Source organism: Labrus bergylta, chromosome 8 (assembly GCF_963930695.1).
Source record: "Labrus bergylta chromosome 8, fLabBer1.1, whole genome shotgun sequence".
In the NCBI taxonomy this organism is placed as follows: domain Eukaryota; kingdom Metazoa; phylum Chordata; class Actinopteri; order Labriformes; family Labridae; genus Labrus; species Labrus bergylta.
The window spans coordinates 16,674,557-16,692,049 of NC_089202.1; the positions used below are offsets into that span (position 1 = coordinate 16,674,557).

General features: G+C 41.5%; 1 protein-coding gene across 1 annotated transcript in view; it reads left to right on the plus strand.

The window, feature by feature from the left end:
* Nucleotides 1-1,299: 1,299 nt before the first annotated feature.
* The window catches only part of grik3 (glutamate ionotropic receptor kainate type subunit 3), a 103,863-nt gene continuing 87,669 nt past the window's right edge, over nt 1,300-17,493 (plus strand). The window contains exon 1 of the mRNA XM_020633518.2: nt 1,300-2,558. Within this exon, the coding sequence (XP_020489174.1) occupies nt 2,444-2,558 (115 nt within the window). The 5' untranslated portion in view covers nt 1,300-2,443. The remainder of the gene's footprint in view (nt 2,559-17,493) is intronic.

Here is a 17,493-nt window from a genome sequence, read left to right on the forward strand (position 1 = left end):
ATAAAAACCATAATGGATTTATTTGTGTACTTTGGATACTTTCATTATTGATTCTTTCTCCTTTCAGTTCTTTGACTAAAAAGTTCAGCTTTGAATTTACAACTCGAATCTGCCCTTGTTCCGACTTAAATAAGGAATTTGACTTTTCCAATAAACATTTCTGACTATGTGTGTTTTTTTTCTTATTATAAAACTACTTGCGTCACTTCCTCCAACTGCTAAAGTGCATCTCTATTATTTCTATAAAGGCAGAATGAACAAGTGGCACGTCTTACAAAGACTATGGTTAAAAAGAAGACAGGACTGATGGGTCAATAATTTAATGCCACAAACTAAACCCTGGTTGCTTCAACAGCTGTTGAAGAGGTGAAAATTACCCTGAATTACCAATTCTTTACATGTCCTATCTTTGTGTCACAGTGGGGGACTCCTGTGCTCCGGGGTCTGACTCCCTCCACTTATCACCCTCAGGTGATTGAGAGCACAGACCTCCATCTCTCTATAGAGGGCACCCACAGACCCAGAATGTCTTGTTTGCTGGAGCTGTGTACATTTTGTATTTGAAAGAGCAGCGAGTCAATGAATCTCGATAATGCGAGAGCCAGGCCACATAACTCACGTTGATAGTCCTTACATTGTGCCAAGAGGCGATAAATCTGCTCGGGGAGACATGAATATGCAGTGGCAGTCAGTCTGGCTTGTTCCTGCGTGCATGCCCCCTGATGCACCGTTTATTCCTCTCCCCCATTCCAAACAGAAAAATAAAACCAATGAGCCGCAGCACTATCTCATCAACACTGTTCTATTAAGCACAAAGGGATGTAACAGTGTATTTTTCAGAACTAAAAAAACTGCAAATCTGCAAAGGAATGTTTGCTCTTATGACCTATTAGAACTATAAATTATAAAATATATTATCATTATTTTCCTCATGCAAATGTTTTTTTATTCTATCTATCTATCCATCTCTCTATCTATCTATCTATCTATCTATCTATCTAAAAATTGGTAGTTAAAAATAAGTTATTCCCACATGCAGGCTCCATTGTTCATCTTTACAAAGTTAATTTCAGCCTTTCTATCAGAGAAGTTTAATGTATCAGTTTAAGGCAAAAAGCACTGAAATCTGTACCATAAACAGGCAATTCATTTGCTTCTTTCCTTCTCCTCTGCAGTGCTGAGGGAGACATGAGCAGCCCTCTCTCTATGAGCTTGTGTATGTAACCTGCAGCTTGTATTTGACGTCTCTGTGTAAGGCATGAAAAATGGACAGACAGATAGGCAGCGAGCAGTTACGGGGCTTTAATGCACTCATTGACACAGACAGAATGTCTCAAATAACAGCGATAAGAAGCCTGCTTTGTCAATGGCCCAATCCCCAGCTGACACTTATTTCCCTCATGCAAATAATTCATCCCATTCACAATCCTGCAGGCAGCCGGTGGGGGTTTCCATCTCTCTTTGCTAGAGGCTAAGGAAAAATTTCCATGCCAGTGCTGTAAATAAGAAATAAATCTGCATCTGTAAGATTCCTGAGAACCCCAAATCCTTAATCTCATTAAAATAAATGTGGAGGAATACACGGAAAACAGAATGCACGTGTTTACAACAACTGGACAAGCAGATAACCGGGTCATCACTCGGATCCCTCTCACCTCCATAAAATACTTCTTGGACATACTTGACAAGTATGCGTAACGACGCGTGCCTCTAGTGGCACCGTGGAGGGAAACGAGGGTCGTCAGACGCACGCAGATGCGCGGCTTTCTGCACTACCTTTCCACCCAGCACAAACTGAAAGATATAGAAAATGAACATCGTGTAACAAATAGGCTTTTTGAGCAGATTTTGGACCTTCTTCAATAACCAGCCTCGCGCCATCACCGCGCGCAACTGGAGAGGAGCGTCACGGAGCTTCCTCACAAAGTACCTCTGTGTTTCACGGACAGTTTCCCTGACTGGAGTGATTAAACTGCAACAAGCATTTTGGACACGTCGTGTAACGCTTTTCTCTGCCTGTCTCGTATCGTTCGAGGCGACCCAAAGTTCCGCAGGCGCAGTTCTCCTCCTCAGCAGCGGTGCGGGAGTCGGGCTCGGCTGTTGCCGTGGTGCTCGCCAGTAGACAGATAGCATCGGCAGAAGGAGGGGATACAGAGACTCCTGCAGGCTAATTGTAGCAGCCTGTGTTCGCAGGTGTATCACTGATTCGCCTGTGAGAGGACTGGGGGGCTTCATCCTTATCGAGCTGCTCTCGGACTTGTGAGTAAAAGAAAAAAAAAAGGGGGGGAAAAAACCACCAGAGAGAGAATGTTGCATCAAGTACAATGAGCGCACATTTGTCGCAGGCACCAAAATCCATTTATGCTCCGTCGAATTCAGTTTTGATGAGCAATTCTGAGTCGTCTTTGGAATTTTAAAAAGTGGATCCCGAGACTTTACAACCATGCGAAACACTTGGCTGTCTCCCCGGAGCGCGATTTGGAAATACTGGACGTTGCTGATTGCATGTCTCTTTTGGATTCAGTACTCTTACGGGATGCCGCATGTTATTCGAATAGGTAAGTTGTCTACATGAACATTTAAACACACACACACACACACACACACACACACACCCATGCACGTACGTTTGTATTGTAACCTTGAAAGTTGCTCCTTATGCAGTGCGGGTCCTCAACGCGGGTAGTTTTGGAGCGTAAATGAGCAGTCCCCAGCTCGTGCGTGGATCTTCCTTTTTCTCTTAAATGAGGGACAACCAGGGAGCAGTGCATTATTCAAAACGATTGCCTATAAAAAAAACTGGGGATGCCTTCTCCACGAGACCACTCAGTGAAATATTTTGGGTTAGTGTGACCTCTATGCACCCTGCTTTGTCCGAGCCATTTTCTGCAGCCAGCTTGTTGAGTCACCAGTCAAAATCAGGCTCATTGCGATTCTAAAAAGAAGTTTTAGCCTTTAAGAACAGACTGCTACATTTAAAGCAGTATCAAATAAGATTACAGAGAGTTTTACGCACTTTATTCTGGTAGATAAGAAAGTTCCATCTTATCTGGGTTGATCTCATCACTCTAAGCAAAGCAAAGTTCATTGAAACGGACTAATTTTGCTCCAAGTTTCCTTCCTTGTGATCTTTTATACATAGAAGACGCGCATAAAGCAGCAGCAGCAGCAGCACTAGGGTTTGTGCAGCGTTGTCACTTTTCCAATCACTCACGGAGAAACAATGTGAGAATTGTCATTCGGAGCCTGGCGATGTGATGAAACATTTTGCGCCGCCAAGAGACAAGAACAGAATGAAGATCAATACGGGTTTTGTCACGAGGCAAATCGGTTTTGACATTTTGGCGGAGTGCCGTGCAGGACAATTACTCAAAATGGCATTGGCCCACATTAACATACCCACTAGAACAGCCGGAGCACAGACAGGCAGGCAGAGAGGGAGAGAGTGAACCTTAATGGCAGGGAGCGTTTTGTCTTGGAGGTATAAATAATGAGAAGTGAAAGTGGATGGATGTTGGAAAAACTGCATATTGTATATTCCAGTAGTCCAACAGAAGTAAATGGTCGCTCCAAAGCAGTTGTCTCCTGTTTGACATGTCTGCAAATCACCAACATCCTGCTCTGATTTTCTAATTCATAATTCCTGTCAGGCTCGGTGGGTGGTCGTAGAAAAACGGCATTAATTCAAATTAAAGTCATTAGATCTGCACAGACTGAAGTAGAATTATTCAGCTCTGTAACCTTGAATGTTGATGTCAGTCCTCCTTTAGATTATCTATAAAATCAAAAACGTATTCCACAGAAAGACTCGGAATAAAGTCAAAGACAGTAGAATAGAGCATCATGTGCAGCTGTCCAGCAGGCCCTGAATGTCTCTGTGATCGACAGCTGCTCTCTGTGGAGCCATGACTCCTCTGACATTGCTGTGTATGGACTTTGGTGACATCTTAAGAAACTGCATAAATCCTTAAAGCTCTCTTCTACTGATCTGAACTGAAATCGTTTGGTCAAAAGGACGTCTTCTTTTCTTTCCCTTTTTTTTTTTTTTTTTTTTTTTTTTTTACAGTGGCAGCAGCTCAAATGAAGACTTGAAATAGACCTGACAGGCTTTGTTTTTTTAAAAAATGTCAAAGTGCTGAGACAAATGTACCTTGAAATGTGCTACAGTCGCACCATTGCTTTTTTTAGAATCTATCATGGCTTGCCGTGCGGGAGCAGTTTGCTTTCCTTGTGTTGTTTTCTGAGGTTGGATTTTGACAAGCGGAGAAGAGGGATATGAGACAGACACCGAAATTCCTCCAAATTCCCCCCAAAAAAAGAGAATGTGGAAAAAAAATCTTCATATGATCTCTTGAAGCTGAGTGTTTAAGTAGAACGTGCATGTGTGTAAAATAATCCATCGAGCTGGATCTCTTGAAAGCAGGCCTGTGTGTGAAAAAACACATTATACTATTAAGAAATCGCACAAAATAATTATTTATATAGTTTTATTTTATATATATGAATAGTGGTTTTGCACAAGTGTGTGTACGTATTATTGCAGATATATTGTTATTTTCTCCATGAGATAATGCTTGTATTCACAGTCTGTTGGTTCATTGGCGCCCAATCGTGCTCTCCTTTTTAGTGTAATTTGGTACTTGGTGTGCAAGTGTGTGTGTGTGTGTGTGTGTGTGTGTGTGTGTGTGTGTGTGTGTGTGTTTGTGTGTCTCAGCCCCCCCTCTTAAAACCAACAGAGGGCTCTCTTATAGTCCTCACACGGTGGCCGACGTCGCTGCTCAGCACTGGTTCCCAACACAAACAAACCCAGTGAAAAACAGTGAGGTGGGCGGACGATATTCGCTCTCTGTCTGTGCCGTGTCTGCTCTCGGTTAGGTGGCCTGTGCAGCTCTTCCTCCAAGTACACCATCTGGGTAATGGTGGGCATCCAAGGTAGAGTTGTTGCCATTGATTTTAGTGCTTTTTACAGTGCGTTGCTCCAAGTTGAGGCCAGATGGTCGCTCCGTCTCATACTGCAGCTTTTATTTGTTGGAGGGAAGAAAAGCGTACTCCTCCTGTATTTGTCCTCTTAACATGCTGCGCTTCTCTTTAGTCTCCCTCCGCCTGCATTTTGTCTTCTTTTTTTTTTTCCATCTCGCTCTCTTCCTGACATGTTTTTGCAACCTCTCATCTCATCAAGAAACCATCTCAGCTGCTAATGCAATGCTGGTATAATAAAGAGGAAAGTGCTGGAGGATGTGGATGGGATTTTCTCTTGTATGTTTGCCAGTATGGAAATAAGACACATTTTGAAGCAGATGAATGTAATGGATGTTTTTTTGTGCTTTTTTTTTTTGTTGCTCTGCAGCATTCTGTCTGTATAATTCATTAATTTCCCTGCATATGCATTGCTTTCTCCTCCATGCATCAGATAGGGATTGCCCAATAAAAACATGGAATTACATGTATTTATAATGTGTTCCATGTTGATAAAGCATGCATTAATGACAGATTATCATACATTGTGTCTTACATCTGCAGACTGATGAAACTAATTCATCATTTGTTGCCTCTTTTCCCCTCACACTGAGGCTATTCACTGCCTGACAGAGATTTATTGAATAATCAATTACTTTATCTACCTAATACTTAAAGCACTTAATCAGTGCCAGTTAATCAATCTCCCTCATGATTTCTTGTTGATTTCATTTCCTTACCATCCACTCTGCCCCGACAACACCTGCTCACATGCGTTTCTCCATTCCGCCTCCCTAGAAAGGCTTCAGGCGGCCATGACGGCAGACACAATTATTGTGTGTAAAACAGCCCCGGACCTTCAAATGTAAGCTGACAAATGTGCAGCACTTGAAGCTGCATGCAGTGTGACCGTTCATAAGCTTCAGTGGGATAAATGGGGTTGGTTGGTCACCACTTTTGGTTGAAGTCTGCAAACACAGAGCCACTTCAGAGGCTTGTCTTTATCCCCACACCAGCAGCAGCAGAGAGAGAGCGACTGAGAAGTTTCCATGTGATTAACTCTTCCAGCCAGCTATAGAGAGAGTGCATCCTCCACTCGCAAGATCCTCCTCAATTTTTTTTTTTTTTTGCAAATATCTCATGTGAAATGACTCATATTTCAAGAGACTGCGAAAAAAAGGCTGTAATGGTACTTTGCGGTTCTACTTTTAACAAAGTCAAACCCAAAAGGCTGCTTGTTTTGAGAATTACCCACAAGGGGATTGTATGGATGGGGGAACAAAAAGTGAAGTGAAGAGGAGGACATCTATAAAAGTCTTTGGTGATGAAAAGGTACAATGAGGAGGAGATTTTGCATCAAAAATTGTATCAAATTAAGATGGCCATCAGTTGCAGAGTGCAAATGAATTTTTCATTATCATCTAAATTTAATCTCCCTCCAGACCAAGAGAGAGGAAGCAGGGAGAAGCCTGCTAGTGGAGGCTCAGGGGTTGGGGAGATGTTGTGGTGAATAGGAACAAAGGCTGGTAGAGGTCACAGAAAAATTGGATACAGGGGGATGCTTCTTTGATGTGTAATTCCATTATCTGTTAGCCGACACAGAGATTGAAGGAGGGGGGGATACAACAGTTGTTTTTAACTGCACTTACGCACTCCCCTCTCTCGTATAAACATGGACAAAGAAATGAACTGCTGAAGGAAAAAGCAAGGGTCTATTTCCTGCTCACACACACACACACACACACACACACATGCGGACACACACTTTGTAAAGCCATTCTCCGTCCGCAGTATTTTTCAAAACATATGTCTGGTCTCACCGGGCCTCTTGTACACAATCCAATTCCATTCTCTCTGTCAGCACACTCACAGCTCGTCATTAGCTTCAATCTCGCTGATGAGAAACGGCAGATGTTCGTTTTGTTGAGCAGAGGGCCCCGTCTCTGAACGTGCTGTCGTCTTTGCTTGCCTGTGATCCCGTGCAGAAGCGTTCCAAAGAAACATTCAACTTCCACGAACAAACAAGTGCTCCAGGCCTCCGATAGTTTGTTTTCTTGCTCGAGTACTGAGCCCGTTAAGTCAGTAAACCCACTTGAAATGTATTAAAACAAACTGTCTGAGTCAGAGCGCATTAAATAAACTGTGTGTTTACCTCTCAGACAAGGTGTAATAAATGTGAAATGTGCTCGTAATGTGTGTGATCACTAAAACTAACTAGACTTAAGTGTGTCAAGGAAATGCAGGTGCTTAGCTCCATGTTCAGTCACACATTATAATGATCATCCAATAATCCAAGCCACCAGGGGCTAATAGAACGGATCTACCAACCAGTAACATAATCCTGTGACACAGCAGGGCCCCCATCGAGCCCCAACTAGCTTAGCTTAGCTGCTGCTGCTGCTAACACACCAGATGGTGTTTTCATATCGTACTACAAAGTGGGTGCTCGACAGTGAAAGGTCTGCTGCAAGCATATGCTTCAGATGCATATTGAAATAAATAAGGTGTTGAGTTCCTTCCGGCTAAAAATGTAATCCTTTCATTGAAGAATGACAGAACCACTGTGTCGTTAATATCGATACTCTGTTGCAGACGACAGTTCATGTTGTCATTTTGAGGTTTTTGTTAATGTTTTGGGATCAAAAGGGGCCAGTTTATGAATATGACCAAACACATTTCTTTTAGGTCTGAATCTTTGAGGTACGAGGATACACTTTTTTTTTTAATGCTTTGTCAGTGGCAGTAAATGCAATTTTTGGAATTCAGGATTATTGGAAACTCCACAAACTCACCATAAACAGTTTTCCACAAGGACTAGTTTCTGGTAGATGGAAGAAGTCCTGGTGAATACATATATCAAGTACAATACATAAAAACATTTTATATATACATATTAATGCTACGAGCAATGAGGAGAAATTTCTATCTGAATCCTTCATTTTTGGGCACTGAGCCAAAAACCATATAGGAAGATAATAAAACCATTAGTTATACTGCACTTTGAAAAAACAACAACAACAAGGTCACACAGTGCCTCACAGGATTACAATATTGGAATACAGCAAGACCAAACTAGAAGAGCAAAGAGAGAGCACAGACCTCAGGCAAAAAGTCAGCAGTCCGGTCTTCTTCAATACAGAAATCAGAAAAACCACTTCGTATGTGTGGATATGTTTCCAACACTAGAACACTTCCTCTTGAAACGATAATGTATGATTTAGCACCTTGGATGGAAATTGGACCAGTGATTTTTTTTTTCGCAAGTCTGCTAACAAATAGGACCAAATGTTAAACCTTGTTTGGAGAATTCATGCAATTTACAAAACAATACTGACATAGAAGGCGAAGAAGCTAGAAAGCCAAATTAACAACCAGGGAGTAAACAGCAGCGAGTGAGTTTATTTCAAATAGCTTCAAGTGTATCAGAGGCCTTGAGCCAGGATGCCATGCGGGTTTGGTAAGCAGGTAGGCCATTGAGACATTAAGGGACTAAAAGAAAAGGTCTCAAATACATTCTACACTGAATATTTCAGACCTTGGAGAAAATAGTTCTTTGAACAGGTACGTACAAAACATGATTTTTTTTGTCATTTGGGTGAAGCAACCGTTTAAAGAGCTTTTTAAAAGAAATGAAATGTCCATCAGAAACAAGCGCCTGATGGATTTGGTCGACAATCTGCATGAAGGGCCCCTTGGGACTCAATGTCATTACAGCAGGACGTGTGCTTTTTGGATTTGACAGAGTTTTGAAATTCATGTCAATGCTGGCTATTTCCCTGCGAATGTTTCTGTAGCAAGGCAATGAATCAAATTTCATGCTCTAGCCATTTGTCTTTATTATGTGCCCTTGTCCTTTCCATTTGACTCGCCCGTCTCAGGGCCTCCTCGGGGCTCTGCTGCAAAAGTCAAATAACATCAAAACAGTCAGAGAAGAAAAGCTTGATCACAGGGCGTTTAGCTCCCAGGGTCAAGCCACCAATATAACAGTTAATTAGAATGATCTTGTTGAAGGTAATTTGGTGATTATTTTTTACATTTCAGCACGGGGGGGGGGGGGGGGGGGGGGGCAATTTGTCTTCACATTTCCTAGACACACTGTATGTCTTAGCCAACCACACACACACAAACACACACTACAGGCAAGTGCCACAGCACACAAAAAAATTAAATGGGAGAGAATGAGCGCGGAAGAGCGAGGGTGGTTACATGGCTGAAGCTAGGGGACTCTCATTTAGCTTGTTAATTAGCTTGAACCTTTTGATCCCAATTTTAAAACCCGCCACGTTGCAACGCTGCCGCCTTTAGTGTCTTGCCCCGAGCCAGATAAAAAACGAGCTTTTTTTCATCCCACTGCCTTTCACACAGCCACAGCATTCACCAGAGCAGCATTAGCTTCCCGGCTTTAGCGTCCTCCTTATCTACTCCCAGACGCTGTGTGTAAACTTGGTCACCTCTGACATCTCCGTTACGTACCGTTACGCGCACGCATTACAATAACGAGACCTTTTCTTCTTGCCGCTCCAAAGCAATCAGGAATTGACAGTGAAGGTATCAGGCGCAATGCACAGGTTTAAATCCTATTTAACTCGGGCTAAGGACAATGAATGGAGGGTGACACTGTTTCACTCTGCCCTTTTAATCAAGGCCTCATTGTTATAAATGTCAGGTCTTGGGTGTGTGATTCCCTCAAACTGCCGTACCATGACTGTAGGGAGGTGTGTGTGTGTGTGTGTGTGTGTGTGTGTGTGTGTGTGTGTGTGTGTGTGTGTGTTTGGGAAAAAAGCGAGAGAGAGAAGAACAGAGGGAGTGTGAGTGTGTGCATGACAAGGGGATGTATAAGGGGAGCTGGCGTAGAATCCCCGGAGCGTAGGGGTAGAGCAGGAGTTACTAATCAACTGTGAGAGAGTATGCTAGAGAACACTCACCCTCTATTTTCCCCCCAGAGAGGAAGAGAAGGAACAGATAAGACAAACCTCTTCAGGGCCAAAACCACTACAAATGAATGGCTATCACCAAAAATATCAGCGGGGAAACAGAGATGCCTCCTTTCCCCTCCCCTCCTCATCCTGGTAGTAACAAACGCGAGGACGACTATAAGAAGTGCCTACAACTCCGGGGGTTACCTCTCCTGCCCCTGTGCTCATCCCTGCACTGATGGATAGCCAGGAGGTTGAAAGCCAGGTTGTCAATTTAGTTAACACAGCCAATAACCAGAAGATTCCGCTCAGCACTCGTGCCGTGTGCGGGCGAAGCAATCTGGGATGGTCTCTCTTGTCTCAGCGAATGTTTTTTTTACCCGCTGCCGATCTACTGTCCAGGTCGCCCCCAAGAGAGCAGCGTGGTCAACCGCAAAAACTGCTCCCCGGTGACTCATCCGAAGACAGCTTGTCTGCATGGGACCGGCGTCAGATATATGGAGCAAGACAGAGATTATCATTGACAGGGGAAGGAGGGGAAAAAAAAGACGAGGGGGAGATTGTGGGCGGTGTGAGGCTGGCAGCACATTTTAGTCAAGCTATTAGTGATGCTTGTATGAATTAGGGGTCTTTAATGTAAAGCCAGAAAAGGTAGAACTAGCCGGCAGGTTGAGAGATGGCTGTCATAGTAACGACAGCTCACGGAGCAGGCAAAGTGGAAAGTGATTGATTGAGATGATATCGTGTGATTACAGGCTTTTAAAGAAGGAGCAGCAGTTTGGATTTATTTTGGTTAAATCTATTCTCTATCACTGAGAGACAATAAAGAATCAAGCTTCTGATTGTTTTTCTTGTTTTCTAGTGCTTTGTTTTCTTTGCTGTAGGTTCTTTGTCTTATTTTGGTGTAAGAATTTACAAGACCTCAAAGTGATGATTTAAGTGCCATTAAACATAAATTAAAGTGTATCTTTTTTTTACTGATTAATTGGGTTTATCTAACTAAACATTCAGGGATTTGTGTGACCATTTATTGTAGAAAGTTCTACATTATCCTTTCCTCACTTGACTTTCTCCTTTTCTCCTTAGTATTCAATGTGCTTGTTGATCACAATTCGCAGGCCAAACCTTCAGAAGCGATAATTCAAGAGAGAAAAGGGAAATGCAACGTCACGTAATCTGCCTCTTTTCAACCCTGAACCCAAGAGCTGTGATTTAACACGTCCAGAGAAATAAAAGGAGCCTTAAATCTGTGAAAGCTGGATAATTTCTGCATAACGCCAGGCAACCTACGAGCTATGCACCTAATTGCTTTCTCACTAAGAGTGAAAATAATACCATGAAATTTGCCTGCGCCAAAATAATCTGCAATCAGCAAGTATTATCTGGTCTGATGAAAAGGATCAACTGAAGTAACGCTGCAATAATCGTATGCAAATTTAATGAGGCATCTGCAGTGTATTAGGCTGATTATTTTCATTGGAAAAGCAAACAATGTGCGTTCATCCTGCCTGCCATTTTAGACTGAAACCCCGATAAAACATCGACATTAGAGCTCATTGTGGGTCTTTAAAAGTACATAAACAAATATCCATACACATTATTTTAGACATGTGTCTAACTAATCTCTAGACTCTAGGAGTAATATGTGATGCGACGTGTGAGTGTTTGCAATTGGCTTCAGCCCTTGTTGGCAGTGTTAATTTAGGTAAAATGAGGATGTAAAAAAAGTATTTTGGAAATCAAATCAAGGGAAAGGAAAAGAGCTCTTCACTGTAATTACATGTCTAGACTTACAAAACTATTAAGAAAATGTAGAGTGCAGCGCAGTTTAGAAATGTCAATATTCTAAATGTCTTGAAAGGTCAATTAGAAATGTCACAAACTGTTAGTTAGGGAGAGGAACCAGGTTTTCCATGGTTCTAAATAAGGACATTTATAACTTTGATGAAGCAATCATCCCCCCTTGAGTTACATTTCTGCACATTTTTATTCCTATCCAATTCCAGTATCATATTCCTCTTAATCCCCCCCACCATTTAAACAACCGGATTCCTTTTTCCTTTTTATTCCACATTTGCCTTTTTTTCCATTCACACCAAGCTCCTTTTGTTAGCTTGATTGCTACTTGTAGAAATATATAACCCTCAGAACATTGACCACATTTAAAATAATTGGCGTCACACTGGCATCACAGAATTAATGCTCAGTTAATGTCCTGCTCAGCCTCCCTCTGCACTGTTCACATATGGATGGCTTGTCTGCCAGAGTGGTAATTACTTTCAATGTGGTTAGGACTATTCCTGCTGTACAATGCTGAGAACACAGGCTTCAATACAGAGGACAAAAAATAGTAATCTCATAATGAGATCATTTTAAATGGGGCTTGATTGACTTGAATTTTTTTTTTTTAATATTTGTAAAAATACAAAGGGATATTTCCCTTTTTAGATAAAAATGTGACCAATAAACTGCTTACTTTATATTAAAGGTCACATATTATCCTCCTTTTCAACAAGTTTAAATAAGGCACAGCACTCCCCAAAACTTGTCCTTGGAGTTTCTTGACAAAAATCTGATCCTGTATTTTATCATGCCTATAAACCCCTCTTTTTCAGCCCAGACTGTTTAGAAGAAGAATATATACTCTGTTAATCCCGCAAGGGGAAATTCAGTTTTTCTGTGTCTGCAGCTTTAAATGCAAATGAGCTGTGTCTGACCACGCCCCACTCTGGAAGGGGATGTGGCTCAGGCTTTCCATGCCATGACTCAGAGGACAGAACAAATATCTAGCTGTCAGAATGTTACCAAACTGAGGGAGGGGTTACGACCTTTGTGATGTCATAAAGGGAAAATCACAAAAAGCACACATTTTCTGAAAAATGGAGCAGGCAAAAGAGTACAGACTTTTCTAATAACTGTTTTTTTTTTAGACAGGCTTGGGACACATATTTTAGTGCATGTGTTGCATGACTCTAAAAGAGTGTCAAAACAGAATTTGCCCTTGCGGGGAACAATAAAGTAAAACCTATCTATCTAGTGTTAGAAAAACATGTCTAACAAGTCTGTTTTGCAAAATATGTGACCTTTAATAGAGTATGCATATCTATTTAAAATAAATCAACATGTTGATCCAGTGTTTTCAAAGTGGGGGTCACAACGGTTTAGAATTGGGACAGAAATTATAAGTCAGCATACGAAAAAAAAGACATTGAATACATTTAATAACTCATAAGACTATTAGTTATTGATACAGATGAGGGAACATATTTCAGGTAGTTTGTTTAGGTTTTGACATTTGCTATAGTATTGTACAATGATTTAAAAAAATGTACAAGAGGGGGTCCCTGCAAGAGGCTAATTCTGTATAGTGGTGTCCTTGGGCATGGCAAAGATTGGGAACCTGTGAATTAATCCACGTTAAAGCTAGTTGGTCTTTTGATCCTCTTTTTAAAAAAATACTGAGTCAGTTTGATACAAATTCCAGCACACAGGCTCGGACATGTTAGATGTGCATCTATCCCTTGTACCCAGCATGGTGGTAAATCAGATATTTAACTATACAAGAGGGATGACTTCAAAAATTGAGGATATTATCTCCCCCCTCCCCCCTATGTTCTGGCCTTTAGGAGACCAAAAATAGATCAGCGGGGGTTTTATGAGCTGGATTTCAGGTCTGTAATGATGACTGAATTGCAAGACTGGACAAATCAGAGATTTTACTTTCTTTATCAATATTCTGTCTAAGAATTCGAGGACAGTACAAGATGACAGGATGATCCTTGTGTGCGCGTGTGCATGTGTTTTTCTGAGAGGAGCCTATTAGTGCCTCTTCAGCCATCGTCAAACTTAAAACAAAGGCAGGAGGAGGCTTTATCTTCAATTATGTGCTGAGGTGCATCTGTTAAGTCTAAGCGCTTTAAAGCTGTCTGGCTGTCAGACTTTTTTTTCTGTTACTTAATTCATATTTTGTTTCAAATTAGACGTATCACCACAATGAGAAAGGGGCTTCCTCTGTCCTGGCTACTGTCTCCTTTTTCTATTACCCATCTCCCCACCCTTGAAACAAGGAATTACAATTTATTTGAAGGCATGTTCTTTTAAAAAGGGGTGAAGATAAGCTTTTGTTTAGGTTTCATTCTCTTCCCTTCCTCTTTTCTGAGCCGACAGAAGATGAGACCCTGCTAACATATGCTCATTGTGTTAATCCCCTGAAAGTGCTAAATTAGAACTCCCATCTTGCACCTTGCTTGACCTTTAACCCTTCCGTTTCCTATGCCCACTGTATTACAAGACTTACATTTCAATTTGCAAGCCCAATCAGACGATCTTACGAGCTGCTGGTTGGAAGCCAATTGGGCCTTGTTCAGTCTGTTCCGCCTATGTTTCCAATCATGTATGGTTATTTAAATACATTAAACAGCATGAATAGACCGCTTGCAAGACTGAAAGTTCTTTTCACTTTTTCTTTTGTCTCTTTTTTTTACACTTCATTTGATTGCACCCACCTGCCACCCTTGCCTCCATCCAGTGCTTCCCTGGTCGTCTGTACACCTTGATTTGAGAGTTGAAGATGGGGGGTGGTGGGTGGGAATAGCAGCACATGGAAATGGGCTGGTGATTGCCTTCCTCCCAGCGTGGTGATAGAGGGCTTGAGTGATCGCGCCCCTCAAGCCCCTCCTTGGTGGTTGATTAGCTGTAGAGCCCTGGAGCTCCGGAATGACACACTGGCTCATCAGACCCCACTCAGCCTGTCAGGGACCCCCTTGATTGCACGTTGCTTCATAATTGGCCCCCATTCTTGCTTTAGTGTCCGGTGTGCTGCCATCTCATCTTTGTGTTGGAGGATGCGCCATGCATAGCTCTGCTGTTGTTTTTCAGAATATACACACTCAAAATGTTTCTGCATGAAGGGAGATGTCATAGAAATCATCCATTAGTCTCAAATTACCAACAGGTGATAAAAGCTCTTTCAAACGTCCAATGCATAGTACTCATTTACAGCACAACTATTCCTAAAATGTGCCGCTTTCTGCCTTAAAAAACATCCCCAACGTCAAAACACAGAGGAAGAATAGAAAGGTAAAAAGAGGCTGATCTAATGGAGGCTTCATGATAATTATGCACACAGAATTCAAATGCAAGGTTAAACTGTATTACTAGCTGCAGAAATGCAGGACAACATTTATTTCAAGGAGTTCTTCTTCTTTCTCTTTCTTTCCCTCTGCCAGCACAGGCAGCTGCGAATGGGCCCAATATAATGTCTTTTTTAGTAAGGCAATTGGAAAAGAATTGCCATCTTGGCATTTATAATCATTGAGTTTGTCGAAGTGATTGAAAGTTAAAGAAGTCAGAATGGAGAACTCCGAGGGCTCAGGCCCAGCTTATTGATTCATATAGCTTATGTGGGGGAATCGCCCTGAGGTGTGGAACTTATCAAATCATACACTGTATTAATTATTTTTAAGTACAGCCTCTGGTGAACTGCTTAAAATTAAAGCATTTGCCCATGCAGTCTCCATCATTCTGCAATAAACTGGCTGACATTACCTTGAAGCAAGTCTTTTGACCCTGTACTCGGCATCTGTGGGTTAGGACCCTAATTGTATGAGTGTTTTCAGAGCTTTCAGGTTTCAGAGCTTTATTTATTTCATAAACAAACATATAAGGCTGTGCTGAAAGACCAGTATAAAAGCTTAAAAAAATAAGAACAATTCTGTCCAAGGTGGTTAAGGTACTGCATGGCTTGCCAAGGTGTTAGACTATGTGGTTTAAGTCAGATCTTAATAATGTGGACTCTAAGTATCTCAAGGTGTTGCCACTCTTCAAAGGTATCCTGACAATTCTTATGGGTGCAAAATTCCTCTACTTATTCCTCTTTTAATCCATAAACTAAATTCTTGCTTAATCTTCAGAAAGAGATTGTTAACTTCACATTCCAGTCTCCCCATCTGTTCAAAGTACACCTTCTCATCATTATTGGTGATCAAGCATATGGCTATTATATCACCAACAAAAGTGAAAATAAAGCTAGAGCTGTGTCTGGAGTTTGTTGAGATAGTACAGCAGAGGGATAAGTACAGAGCCCAGGGGGATACCTATTTTGAGGAAAAGGGGCTTTAAGTGTGACTGTCCATATGATAATAAGAGTTCAGGAATCTAGCATGTTTTCATTGTCTTCTAAATTAAAAATCTAAAATGGAAGGACATTTGCAAGAGTAACATAACGGAGTGGCTCTGTGACACATTCATCAGGCAGATCCTTATCACCTCAGGGACTCTGGTTTTGCTCTCAGGCAGTCCCACTTTTTTTGCCTCTGGTGAAAGGCCCAGCAGGTCTGCCATGTTCACACATAACACTAGGCTTTTCCACTCACATGATAGTTGAGATGACCTCCAGACACTAAGCGCAGCAGCTGCTTTTCACTCAACCGTGACACATAAAATGGCATCTCTCTTCTGTTTTGGATCCTGGAAGCCATTCCCTGTGTGCAAGACCCACAGAGCATCTTACTGAGTAAAACTTTAGATGTAAAAGACTAGCTCTATATTTTGTAAAATAACTTGCCTACTGTTTGTGATGTGTGCAATTGCATTTGACCGCTGGCTGGCTTTTATCTTATTTTCCACCAAAGAAGTGACTACAGCCACAGGCTTATTCATGGTGGGACTGTTAACTCAAGTGAGACTGTATTTTCCTCTGGACAAGCCTTGGCTAAAATCACTCAGTAGAGTTTATTAATACACTTTACTTCTTTAATCTTATTTCTCTTGTGACAGAAGTAAAAGCCTGGTTTTCAATAGCTCACTTTTTCTCTTTCTGCATCTGGCTTTTTGTACTCCTCTATTGTATGTCAAGTTTGCTTTTTTAAACCGTCATAGTCGTGGTGATGTCACCTTCTATGTGTCTTCTAAACCTCAAGCATTAAACGTAACTTTTCCCTTTAAGTGTCACAGCTCTCGAAAGAAAAAGGACTCAGTGTCAGCCTTGTAGAGGCTGATAGACTTTACAATGCTGAAGGAGATTTGTATTAAAAAGTAAATCCACCATCATACTCAGCAGAAGCATTTACATAAGACGTAGAGGTCTGTAGCAGATGAGGTGCTTGACGTAACATAACAAATTTGTTCAGTCAAGAGCTGAGCCAAGTTGTTCACAGTGTGTCAAAAAGGGAAGCTTCCGGGAAAAAAAAGCTTTGTTAAGGGTCCCTGAAGAGTACTGCATCCAGGGTTTATACCACCTTAGCTTGGTTCTGTTTGTGTGTCTGTCTGAGAGTGCAACAGAAAAATAATAAAGACACAGAAAATGATGGAGGTGAAGCTTTACACATACTTGGTGAACTTGACTATGTCCTTTTTTTCCCTTAAAATAATTCAATTAATTTGTTCAAGCTGATGATTCATGTGGATCAATTTCACAATTTAACAGCTTTCATGGCTTCTAATTAGGGCCGGACCGACATAGGATTTTTGGGTCCGACACCGATATTGTGGAAAGGAAAAAAATCTGATACCGATATATCAGCCGATATCTATCTTTGATCTTTCTGCGATCTGTAGAGATAGATAAAGATATACACATTTGTTGTGTTGATCCCTCAAATGCAAGTTATCAAACACTTTT